Below are 13,761 nucleotides of genomic sequence, written 5' to 3'. Positions count from 1 at the left end.
AGCAAGGTTCGCTGCATAGACACAAGATAACAGATAAGATATTTAGGGACAAGTAGTCAAGTTGGTCGAATAATTGACTTAAAATCACAAAATTTTAAGTTTGACCCAACAAATGTAATTTAAAGCTTTACCCGTTGCGTCATAACAATTACAAAGATGTCACTATATTTTTTTTCTCATTTTTTGACCACTAATCAACATAAATAGACGAATGAAATTAGTTCACATATTTTGCAAAAAACATTATTTTCATATTACCTTATATATAAGATAATATGAGAACCAACCTCCCCATGAGTTAATGAGAACCAATATGTGCATTAAAAAATAGATTTATGGATGAGATTAATTGAGAGAATTTAAAACACGGGTGTGCATATTAAGCATGTCCACTATAACATGCTCACATAAAAAAGAAGAAGTGAAGATTGATCAAATTCATCTATTTGGGGCAGATCAATTGTTGATGGTTGTTGAAAATTTTAACCAATTTGGTCTTCCGTTTATTTTGTCGTTAAAATTGGGACCAAATTGGTAATTTTGCTATAGTCAATGGACCAAATTGGTAGTTAATTTTTCACTGAAATAGTCCATTGACTATAGAAAAATTACCAATCTGGTCCCTTGACTATAGCAAAATTATCAATTTATTCCTGATTTTAACGGTAAAATAAACGGAGGACCAAATTCGTTAAAAATTTCAAAGTTGAGGGACTTAATTGGGCACGAAAAATTGTCGAGGACCAAATTGGTAATTTCGTAATAGTCGAGGGACCATTTCGATAATAAACTCTTTTATAAATATTGTGAACTTAAAAGTGTACAATAATTATAACATTCACTCGTATTTTTTTTACTATAATTTTTAATTATTGATAAACTCTGAATGAACACTGTAATCATCTTTACAGAATTACCATATTCTTATTTTTTACAGTCATTCATAGTTTGTGTAAGACTAAACACAAAGTAATGATGCATTGCCACACATAGCTAGCCAAATGCTGCTTGCTACTAGTACCTACCCATTTGGCTCTTTTCTCTGCCTACTTGTATAGTGTGAAAAAAGTACGTGCCAAATGAATTATTAACCTCACCAGTCACCAGTAGTGGGCATGCACTGAATCAAAACTGTTGCCCATAATCCTTTTCCTATCAAAATTGAAAATTGCAAATTCTCTCGAGGAAGAAATGGAATTTTTTATGTGACGAATGATGATGAGACTGACACAATATTATAATGGGCAGAGATCGATGGGTGTAGTTTTTGTGTAGATCGAGTAATAATACTTCAAGTACCATACCCACACTTTTTTTTTTTTTTTTTAATGTTATGCCTTGTGATATACTTTAATTACATTTTTATGTATTTAATAAAAAATTAATTTTTTTTAAACCTCTAGCGTAACTGATGGGTAGATTCCGTCTATCAATTATTTGCTATATAGACTTAGTCATTTCAGTATTATTGAAACTATGAATTTTATTTTTCATTAACCAAATCAACCACGAATTTAGCTAACGACTAAATCCATCACTTCACTTTCTTTTCCTTTTTCTTGTATTATTTTAACAAAAAAAATTTATAATTAAGTTTGAACTCTAAACTTAAGGGGTTTCACTGGTCTCATCTTGGAGACTGGTGGTGAAAGTAAATTGTGAGATATGACTTAACTGATATACATACCCCATATTAGTGGTACAATACTTTTTTTAAATAATTAGTAAGATTTGAATATTATATTATGTTGCTAACAAAATAAAATTTATGAATTTATTTGAGATGGGATAGGAAAATACATTTGTGATTTTTGGTGTATATATGAAAGCAAAAGGTAAATAAAGAGGAGGTGATGGAAAAACTTTATCCCAACAGCTAAGGCCCCTACGCTCATCACTTTTTTGACCACTTGCCATTTCTTTCTTTCTTTCTAGCTAGTTTCCACACTCAGATCTGCCTTTTCCAGTTGAGGAGCCCTAGTGCTCAACTTAATTGCAATAATTAATCATTGGAAAATTTTTACTAACACCCATCATGAAAATCTCGATTACTATCCATAAATAGTGACGAAATATATCCTAGCGTGATTTACCTCTATTGTGTAGTTTATAAGTTATTACACAATAGCGGATTTACTTAATGTACACTATTGAGTAATGACTGTGAGTTTATCTCATCACTAAAAAGAAAAAAAAAAGTGATGAGATATATATGTAATTTAAAGGAGTTATGTGTATTGATTGAACATGCACCGCTTTTATTTTTAAAAACCACATATTTTAAGGTACAGTGTAGAAAGCTGGTCTAATAGTTAACTTGGTTATCACAAGGTTTTAACTTCGATTTCTCATATGAATTATTTATTGGTTTGAGCCAATTAGTTATGCATAATTTAAAAGAATTTGTTTCATTATTGTCCTTTACCTGCTAGAGTTATAAGTAATCTTTCTCGTAAATCAAAGTATAAAAATTTCGATTAATTATAATCAAAATATTGCTTAATTTTTGTGTTTTAGCTTTCCAAACATTCATAATGCGTCTTTGTCATTTGGATTCTTGATTGGGAGTGGCCCAAGCGGCCAAGCCCACTGGTGGACTTAAGGGTGTAGACGTGAGGAATAAAGTGAGAAAATTGTTTTTCGAAAATTTCCAAAGTTTTTGTTTTCAGAAAGTCCAAAAACAAAATTTTATTTTTGTGTAAAAAAAATAAGTGAATAATTATAATACTTTCTTTCCTACAATATTTGGTTGACTAATTTTGATTTAGTTTGAGCTGCTCCAAAGAGAGTTTAACTCCAATTATTATATTGTGGACTAGAGTCTACATTACGTTCAAAACAATGTCGTTTTGTAGCTTATACATAAATAATGTCTTTAGTGGCATTTTTTGTTCGCACAGTCAAAATCAACACTGGTACTACATGTTTATAATATGTTATTACATATTTATAAAATTAATACATTGTCCATAATAAAAATTTGTTAATTCTCAATTAAATATTTTTTTAAAATTAACCATAATAATTTTTTTTTTGAATACTACTAACTCTATTACAATGCAGTATCGGTTCATAACTACTTTCTCAACCTATTGAAGCACAATAGTCAGTATTGCCTCCACTTAGGCTCGAATCCACCATGTCAAATACACAATTTACTTTATGTGTTAGAATACTTTATATACATTATGTGTTAGAAAATGTACTTTATGTGTTAAAATAGCGTACGTTATGTGCTAAAATAATGAAACTTCTGGAGTAAGATAATATACTGTATTGGGGTGTTTGGTTGGGAGGTCGGAATTAGGAAGGAAATGAATTGTAATTCAGTGAAAAATAATAAGGTAGAAATAATATATGAATTAAAATTATATTGTTTGGTAAGGAGGACTAGAATTATTGGTTTTTTTTTTTCAAAAAAAAGAAGAAGAAGAAGAAATTTTGAGAATGAGAAGGAAAAAATGGTATAAAAACTAAAATGTCCTTATGTAATAATAAACATAACAATCACCAAGGATACTTTTGTCATTTCTTCTAGTTTTCTCTTCCCCACAAACATTGTACCCTGTGAATTGCAATTCAACAAAAGAAAGAAATTGCAATTCGGTGGAATTACAATTCCCTCCAACCAAACAATGTAACGAGGCTTTCATTGACTTACAATTCAATTACAATGCAATTACATTCAACCAAACGCCTTGTTAAGAGTTTGAATAGTGTTCATTATGCTTTAGAATAATGTATATACTGAATTATAAAAATGTATGTTGCAGTGAGTCGCATGTAAAAATAAAATTGCGCGAAACGATGATATTTTTGGACCGTAATCCACACGATCTACGCAATATATAACTATTGGGACTTAGATGGATGTTTCAAACTATAATTGGGCCGACCTAATCTCCTAAACCCATTATTGATAAACATATTTTAAGCCAGCCCAACACAATTTAATAGTATCACAATATTTATGTCCGTTTAAGAAAGAAAGAAAAATGATCAAATTATATTTTGCATTACGTTTAAATGAAATTATTTTAACTCATTATACATAAATAATATTTTGTAATTATCATAAAATAATGACCCCAAATTTTTGAAATGTGATAGGTGAAAAGTGAAAGCGTTAGCTATAAATCATTTGACACACTCACACACACGTTAAAATGGAATTAGTTACAATTACACTAACGAAAAATCATCCCAAAGAGCATCTAGATTTTATCAAAAAATTCCAAGCCACTTAAGAGAGGAGGAAGAGAAAAAGATGAGAAAACAAAAGAAAAAAAAAAGAAAAGAAAAACAATTGTGTAAAAAAAAATGAATTTACATGGTTATTTGGCGCGTGTATTGGACACGCTTAGTGCACTAAACAACACTAGTCAATTGCATTTCTTTTTCTCCACATGGCCCGCAAAAAAAAGAAAAAAAAAACCTGTTTTGCAAGATCAACTTACCAACTCAATTTTCTCTTTCTTTTGATCTCGTTCAACCACATAAGTCATCACCTTGCAAAAAATCACAATTGTGGTTGCTCTAAGGACCTTTTTTTTTTTTTATTTTTTTTATTTATGTGCAATTGATTGTGATTGTTGAATCTTTATGTGGAAGTGATGATTTGAAATGATAGCGTTTGAAAGGGTGAAAGTGACGAGTTTAAGATGTTGATAATAAATACAGAGTAACTATTAAGGAATTTTAAGTGACAATTGAAGAACAATTAGTGACAAATGGTATAATTAAAAGATGAAATGTGTAAATATTTGAAAGTAAAAGTATAAATCTATAAGATTTATGATAAAGATGATACAATTATAAATAGTTAAAGTTCAAACTATACATGTATTATGTACTAATATAATTCGTGTATTAAACTCACATATGCATGAATGACAAAATACTTGGGAGGGGGATTTTAAACGGTATTCACCGCGTCGCATGTATACACTGAAATGCACATACCTTGAAGTTTGGAGGATGACGCAATTAATCACGATACGTGTCTCAATTCTTTGAGAGCCAGCAAGAGCATTATAGTGTTAAAAAACATTGGGGGTAAAATCATAATTATTTAAAAATTAAGGGGTCAAACTCAAAATTCGAGATAAAATCACAAATCCTAACAAGGTAGGCACAAGGAGGAGCCATCGATGGCGGTTCCGAGCTCTAACCTCTGAGAGCTGAGAACTATATAAGGTTACGCCAAGCGAACGCTTCGATCCATATTTGAAAACCTATCGTACGGAATCTAAGAATGGCCTCCTCATCGTCAGATCCCATGGACGATGGCAGCTTCAGAGCGCGAGTTCACAAGGTTTTCGGCTCGCTATCGTCGTCGCCGTCGCCGTCAATGTCGCCGGCGTTGAAACCGCTGTGGTCGCTCACTGACGAAGAGGTTGAGAAGCGAGAGTGGAACCGAAGCAAAGGCAAAGACGACGACGAGACCATCTGTTCCTCGTCGTTGGATGGGCTGTTCAAACGAAATCGCCGCGGCGCTCGTCCAAAAGGTTTCGGCGATGACCTCGAAGATCTCAGTGGCGATGAAGACGGTAACAGGAAAGAAGATCTCAGTGGTGACGAAGACGGTGAGAGTAGGGATGTTCGGGAAATCAGATCCTCCATTGGTTTGGACAAAACGCTTGATAATGAGGTGCAGTATTATTTTCTCTACTCCTTTGTTTTTTTTGTCATTAAAGTCAAAATTGCGTCCTTCTTAGCTACTTAATGCTCAACTTATCCATACCTTTCACTATGATTTAATGTCCAGACTTCACACATCATAAGCAGCAGTTTTTGCTAGAAAACACATTTGTCTGTTTAGACCTATATTTGATTTGGGAATAAGCAATCTATTTCTGAGTGTGTGAATTTCTTGATTAAGTTTAGATGATGTTACTATTATTGAGTGTCTGACTTTCTTGATTGATTCTAGATGATGTTACAATGATGGCTTACAGGGTTAGGTTGATCAGTGTAGTATGTAAGATGGTTCTGTTAATGTAATGTAGTGTTCTCTTACCTATGTAGAGAAGGCATATCTAGGAAAACATCTTCACCATTTGGTTGTACACTTGTTACTTAATCCAGTTTTGGTGCACAAAACAAAATAACTTTTCATGTCTATTCTCTATTGTGAATTATGATGGGATATACCATAAGTCCATGGCAGTTAGTGTTGGTGTAATGGTCAGTGCTTATGGGGAGCATCCATGATTGTTAGGGTTTGGCTTCAAACTTCAGAAGTTCAGAAGCAACCTCTCTCAATAAGGTTGAGCATAGTGTGCTAGTGTGATTGTCAAACATATAGTATTATTGTTTGGTATTTACTTTTGGAAGGATAAAGAAGCTGTTTGTATTGTTCCTGGGCTGTATTCACGTTAAACTCTATGTTTAATTTACTGCAGGAAGAAGAAGATGAATATGACAGGTTGGCTGAGGGGAAGGGGAAGGCCAGGAGCTGCTTCCGTAAAGATCCTCGTGCAGATCAAATTGCTGCACAAGTTAGGCTGAAGGAAGATGCTGCAGAGGCGGCAAAATATGAACCCAATTTTTCTGACACTGAGGTGAGTGGTGAGAAACACGAGAGTAAAGCAACATCTGATGATTGTTCTAAGTTGAGACCAATTTTGAAAAGGAAAGGTGTTGGCGAGGGGAGGTCCAAAAAGCGCGTTAGATTTGATCCTAGTTTTGTGGATGAATCTGAAGATGCTCCAGAAAGAGGCACTGCATTTTCTGATGCTTCTTCAACCGAGGACACCAAGGCACGAGATAGTGACTCCTTGTTTGATGAAAACAAACCTAAAGTTCCTGATCATCTTATCAATCCTTCAAAATACACCCGCTACAGTTTAGATTCATGTGGGGAGGTTGATGATGAGTCCAATAGTGTAGCGTGTAGGTATGTACTTGAGGAGGTGAAAAAGTGGAAGAATAATCTGCAGACTGAGGAACCATCTAGTACCCTTCCTAAATCTGTAAGTTTTGTCCCTAAGAAGAAGACTAACAGTGCCATAGTAATGGAGGATGCCACCGAAGATGCTTCTAAAGAAATCCTGAATCAACCGAGCTTTCCAGTAGGCATTGCTGCTTGGGAGGCACAGAGAGGTGACAGTGCACCAGAAGAAGATGATATGCAAATCGATACATCCGACGATACTGGTGTTTGTAAACCAGGTCGCCACTACCGAAGCAAGTCAAGGGTGGAAGATCCTGTTACTTGAACTTTTTAATGGGTTCTTACAATGTCAAGTGGTTTGCAAAAGAATGTAGAGTGTGTACTTTCAACTAAAAAATGTCTCAAATATTGGCTCTCTCTTTATTTCCATTTCTTTTTTTCAATTTTATTATTGTGTCTGCACTTGTGTTTACCTTGTGCTAATATTAGCATATCATAATACAAGGTTTTTATATGATAATATGTATATCTTTCATACTAGTTATGTAGTTTGCCCTCTCAACCTTATGCATGCTTTCTTGAGCCAAACTCCTATTTTTTTTGGTATAATGTAAGAAATGATCTCAGTTGTTCATCAAAGTCTGGACAAATGAATGAATTCGTGTATATATATATACATAAAAGCATATCATGTGAAGAGACTTGCACTCTTTTGGGCTAATGACAGATAAGTGAAGAATCTTTGAATTATTTCCACACATGAAGGTTAGATTCATGAAAAGATCCCTGCTCCAAACCTTGGTGGACACAAACATCATAGTAATACAGTCAGTGATGGAAGTAATAATACTATATAATAATAATATGGAAGCCCATAAATTGCACAACTTAAATTATCTATGTTTGACCTGTACAGTCATGACAAAACCAGGGACAATTCTTCTGTAAGATAAAATAAACAAAGTAGGGGAAGAAAAATTGCCAGCTGCCTCAAATTTCTATATATATTATTTGTTTGTATAGCTCTATCTTCTAACACAACTATAGCCTCAGAATGTACCAAAGAGGAAAAGAATATGTGTATATATAATTTATATAATTTATATTCAGTAATTTAAACTATTTAAGAGGCGAATTATCTGTCATGATCATCTGGTTTCACTGACCAAAGTAATCCCGCATTGATTTGACAAGCCAAATCTCTTCGTTTCTCTCCTCCTCTACAGTTTATCCGCAATCCTCCCCAAGGCATCCGAAAGTTTATTAAGAACCGCTATTAGGCTATTCACATGATCCTTACGCTGCTCCCTGTCGAGCTGCAAATGTGCATTTTGCGCTTCGAGTTGGGAGCTCAGTAGCTTGCCGTTCCTCTCTAATGCCTTCACGAGCTGGTGCTGCAGATTCTCTGATTCTTCATCTGCATCTGTATCGGTCATGTTGCGCTTTCTTTTCCTTCCTTCCTGAGCGCTTCTGACATCGGGCTCCGAGGCCGGTTGTTTCTGATGGCTCGTGCCTAAAAAGAAGCCAATATCAGGATAGGGGGAGAAAACCGCAAATTTGTTCATTTTCTGAAAGGGGAGAACATCAGCTACTCGATCAGTCAGGGAAAAACCATGTTTTAAAATAAGCAAATTGTGAGTTCACGAGGAAAGGGGGGGAAATAAAATTCAATCTCCTCCTCCCAAAACCAGGCCGAGCCTCATATTTTGGACAACGGGTTATTAGAGTTTATCTACTCCACAAAAGTAGAAGCTGCTAAACACACACGAGCAGCTTTGAAGCATAGATAAAAGGAAGCAGCATCATTTTCAAGAGGCTCCATAGTTGAGAGTTTTTTTAAAGAAAAAAATAAATAAATAAAAAATTTCAAGAAGCTCAAGTTGGACCAAACAAGCACCAAGAAAACTTAGTGTCATATCATTGTCCAGAGAAAAGACTTCAACTTGCTTAAACCACAATTACATTTGATCACTTTATGAAATAACCATGAGCGCATGCCACACTAAAAAGCTTATTAATTTAAAGGAACCACTTAAACTTGTACCAATAGATATGCTAGATGATACAACAGATGCAACCTAGACAACCTAAAAAACATATTTGAGAACATTTTAACACCCAAATCGACACACATAACAGATCGCAAACCACCTGTCACCTGTGTATTTTCTAGTAGCAACTCACCCACGAATACCAAGAGCAGCCCCGAATTTTCTAGTACCAAAATCTGGAGTTCAGATGATTAATCAAACGAAAATATTCTGAGAATAGAACACGTACCTTGAGCAGGAGTGTCTTGAGAGAAGGGTTCGTATTGTTGCTCTGCAGTTGATTCAGAAACAAAACTTCTAGTAAATTAAAGAACCCAAATTCTTATTTCAAAAAAAAAAAAAAAAGAACCTAAATTCTACACCTTACCATAAACTTGACAAAGGCTAAGAGTTCAAAAACATCCCGAAACACCACCACTATAACACCATTAGATCAACATAATACTTTGTCATAGAAAAAGACACCAAAAGTTTTTCATCCAGCACAATAATTCTGATAACCTTTATCAAATTTTCGCCATTCATCATAAAACAAGCATATGAATCACTGAACTTCTATTACACTTTGTATACAAATAGTAAAGCATTTTATCATCATCATCAAAGATACAATACAATTAGTTGTGATGAGTTATCAAATACACAACCCAAGTCACCAATATATCATATAATATATCATTCCTTTTGTATTAGTTACTAGAGAATGGGTTTTTTTGGTACATTAGGCTTCCAAATTGATGTCCAATTAATCCTAAACTCTCAGAACCCCTACCCCTGGAGGAGATAAATCGCCAGTCTCCATGTGGTAAAGAATGGATTTTTAGGAACATAGCATTTCAATTTTAGATGGATCCAATTCAGAATATCAAATTAGGGCATGAATTTGGTACCTTAGGTTATGTAACAGGCAAACAAAGACATTGCATATTTGCATGTAACTATATGGATACCTGAAATCGGAATTGGAGCAGGAATAGCGGTGGGCGGAATCGGAACCTCCTCCGCCGCCGGCGGCAAATCCTTCCGGGGACTAGCAACGCCGGCCTCCTCCTGACCCGATTGCTCAAAATCCGAAAACAGCCCATCATCAGCCGCGGCGCTTCTCCCGCTATCGAACAAGGTTTCCGGGTCCGGGTCAACCGACGGGCCCAAAGCCAACGCCAACGCTCCGGTGACCTCCTCGGCGGCGGCGGCGGCGGAGTCGCCGCGGTCGAGGATATCGTAAACCTCCCGGTCGAAGAAGCCGGGAAGCTTCCTCTCGCGGCGCAAATCGTTCCTCATGACCCAAAACGACTCCGTTTCCTCCCGTATCTGCGTCTCCCACTCCTTAATCTTCTTAAAATCCCCGGCCAGATTGCTCCACCGTTTCCGGCACTGAACCGGCCCCCGGTTCACCCCGTGCCTCTTACAGTACGACGAAACCGACGCCCACTTCGGCTCCACTTGACCCGACCCGAATTCCATCCCCGCCGTCCTCCCCCTCCTCACCCGACTCTCCGCCACTCTCTTCCCCTGTATAAGCACCAAAATCTCCTGCCTCGTCCACCTCGGCAACCTCGGCGCTTTACTCCCATCATCCCCGCCGTTCACGGCGGCGGCGGCGGCCACCAATCGCCCCCCACCGGCCTCCGTCTCCGGCGTCCGAGCCAAGCTCAACCCCTCAAGCGCCATACGCGGAAAAATCGCTTTTCAAAACAAACAATTGGACTAACTAAACGGGGCAGAGTATCGTAATTCGTAACGGCGTTTGGGTTTCAACGGCCCCGTTTACAGAAACGGGTCATTACTTCATTACTCTAATACTCTCTCCTATCAAGAAAGGGGCAGAGCTAAAGGGGAGAGAGATTTTCTTCTTCTTCTCTTCTTCTTTTATTTTTATTTTTATTGATTGATTGATTTTTTTTTTCTTTTTTACTTACTGCTTCTTCTTCTTCTTAATATACACAAATTAGCTACCCCTTAACCCTAATTAGGGTTTTAAGCTGTACTTTAATTGCATGATTGAGACCACCCTTATCTTTAATCTTTTGGGCAATCAATGCCATTTATTATTTTAAGGTTACTTTCTTTGTTAGAGGGCACCCTCCCCCTCCCCCTTGACAAAACAACAAAATTTTAATATTAGGATCAACCAGTCAAATTAGTCGGACAATTAACTCAGAAATTAACATATTTTAAGTCTGATAATTGTCTATTGACCTTCTTAATTTACTTTCTTATAGTCATTTGGCAGTTAAGGTTACTAGGTTGATTTCATACTGAACGCATTTTCGAATAGCGGTGGGGTTTTTTGTGAATAAAAGGAAATGAAAAATCTGTTATCTTTCAATTTAAGGTTGTCACTTTCGATTGAGTGGAATTTTGTTAGGGTACACGCGATATGATTGGCCAAAATTTCTTTAGGTTATCCATTGTTTTATTGTCCAATCAAAATGGATTCTTGTACAAATTTGTGCAGTACTATATTACTCTGTGATACTACTGCACTCTTCTCATCTTTGGTCAACATATCATTTTTTTTATGAAAAACATTTTATGATTTTTCGCACGTTCCATTAGCCCTTATGTTGATACGGATTAGATTTAGGCATTGTAAAGGATCTATGGAAATGGGGAGTGATACTCTCCCTGTTTGGTTCGTGAAAAATAATTAAATTTAAATTTTATAAAAATTAAGTTATTTGAAATATTAATTTCATTATTTAGTTGGTAGAAAATATATATTAAAAACGATTGGTATAAACTATAAAGATCCAAACGCTACAACATAATAAAAGATACGTGAGAGGAATATAATAATTCAAGTTGTTACCTTTTTTTCTAAAGGTGTCAAAAATAAAATTCCAATTGATTTCTAGTTTACAGTAACAAAATCGTAATATAATCACAAAATTTATAAGATTTCTTATCAAAATATTCAAAGAAAAATAGATTAATAAATAAAAGGAAAAGATTCCTCAAGACTCAAGATAAAGTCAGGACATATCGAAGATTAAAAATAAATAAATTAATATAATGTAAAATTTACATATTTCCCACTCAAAAAATTTGTTGGTTGCAAAAAGTAAAACCAAACCATTTATAAACAAATCCAAGATTCTTATGAATTCAACCAATCATCATCCACCAGACAATAATACTATTGATGATTACTACGTACAACTATCCGAATTCATTTATAAAAAAGAAGACAGCAGTATTGTAAAAATATACGCTACCAGATAATGAATAAAGGTGATCCACTTGTGACTTTTGTTTCCCACCTCTCACTACCCTATTCCCCTAGAATAATTAAGCACCTAATATTGTTATTTAAACTTGAGGCTAAGCAATGGCTACCTGGTCCCTCAAATGGCAACTTTTTTTTTCCACTGTCTAAGAGTGTAGACTGAGTAAATTTCATTTTGATTTAATAATTTTGTAAATTGCAAAAAGAAAGAAATTATGTCACTGGCTCGATTGAAAGAGTGTTAACAATAATTAAACTCGTAATATTTAGGTACTAGAGTCATGCTCTACTGACTCGACCACTCATTTCAAGACACGGGCAACCTTTTTTTTTTTTCCTCAGTATTCAAGGGTGAGCGTCGGATAAACTTTACTCATGTGTAGTATCATCACACATTAGAGGTAAATCTCACTAGGAAGATTAGACCTTGCACACTAGGTTGGATCGAGAAAGTGTTGGCAAAAATTGAACTCTTTAGTGAATGAGAAACATCACTTAATATTTGCTTATAGTTGTAGGGTGGGGATTTGATCTCTATCATGAACAATGAGGGTTTTGGTTTGGGATGGACTCCTTGTGTACAGAAATATGCATGCAGTTTGGTATTAATTTTCAAAGCTAATTAAATTGACTTGATTTACCTTTTTATTGGCTTGGGGTCCGTTCATGGAATTCAATATATAATCCGACAAAATAAAAACACTTGAGTTATTGTTATTATTTAAAAAAAAAAAAAACTCGTGACATTTAGGTACGATACGAAGTCGTATTCTAATCAAATCACTCTTTTGGGAGGTAGGGGTGACTTTATGTAGTGGTTAATGGGGATGGTTGGATGGATAAAAATTTGTTTGGAAAAAAGTAATGACTAAAGAGCACTTGGCTTTCTGTAATTAAAAATGATTTTGGACTAAGTCTCAATCAAAGTGTGTAATTATTTAAGTAATAATACTCCTAAACGGAAGCTTACAAAGTTGGATTTGGAAGCATTTGGTTTTAAGGACCAGAGGGGCACTTAAGGGTTAGTGAGATGTCGCATTCTTTCTCCTCATCATCTAGGTAGGACCACCCTCGATGCCCTTCATGGGCCTTGGCGAATAAATACTTCAAGCCCAATTTCTCTCCCTTCAGCCCATTACAACTTGCTTCTTCTAATCTAGGCAATACGAAAATCAATAATTATACCATGGATCCGTTGCACCTTTGACTCGTGTCTATTTACGTACTGAATGTTCACATTTGACATATTAAATGTTTACAATTTAAATTGTGAACATTCAATATCTAAAATGGTCAAGAGATTATGGTCTAGTGATACCAAGTTACACTCTCATATAGAAGGTTGTGTAACAGAGTATGTCGCCTCTCAGTCAATACTGTTAAATCTCTAATATTTTACTATTGAACATGTATAATATATAAATATAAATGTACAGTCTAACTATAAGTTTAAACTTTTAGTTGACACATAACGTATCATTTAATTTAATATCAAAATCTAGATTATCATCCAGGTATTGTTTAAAATTTAAAATTTAAACTTTTAATTGAAATAAATTAAATCATTCAATTAATGCAATTTCAAA

General features: G+C 35.1%; 2 protein-coding genes across 2 annotated transcripts; one reads left to right on the top strand and one right to left on the bottom strand.

Moving 5' to 3' along the window:
* The first annotated feature begins 5,141 nt into the window (after positions 1-5,141).
* On the top strand, positions 5,142-7,435 carry LOC116003072. The gene is made up of 2 exons (XM_031243249.1): positions 5,142-5,650; positions 6,405-7,435. Exons 1-2 carry the CDS (start codon positions 5,255-5,257, stop codon positions 7,218-7,220), a joined length of 1,212 nt encoding a protein of 403 aa, XP_031099109.1. The 5' UTR covers positions 5,142-5,254; the 3' UTR covers positions 7,221-7,435.
* Positions 7,436-7,749: 314 nt separating this feature from the next.
* Positions 7,750-10,885, bottom strand: LOC116002554 (trihelix transcription factor ASR3). The gene is made up of 3 exons (XM_031242724.1): positions 9,897-10,885; positions 9,176-9,217; positions 7,750-8,408 (listed from the first exon to the last, which is right to left on the bottom strand). The coding sequence occupies exons 1-3, from the start codon at positions 10,615-10,617 to the stop codon at positions 8,116-8,118; spliced, it is 1,056 nt and encodes a 351-aa protein (XP_031098584.1). The 5' UTR covers positions 10,618-10,885; the 3' UTR covers positions 7,750-8,115.
* Positions 10,886-13,761: the final 2,876 nt, after the last annotated feature.

The sequence above is a fragment of the Ipomoea triloba genome, chromosome 13 (assembly GCF_003576645.1).
Source record: "Ipomoea triloba cultivar NCNSP0323 chromosome 13, ASM357664v1".
NCBI lineage: Eukaryota > Viridiplantae > Streptophyta > Magnoliopsida > Solanales > Convolvulaceae > Ipomoea > Ipomoea triloba.
This window is presented reverse-complemented; position numbering and strand designations above follow the sequence as displayed.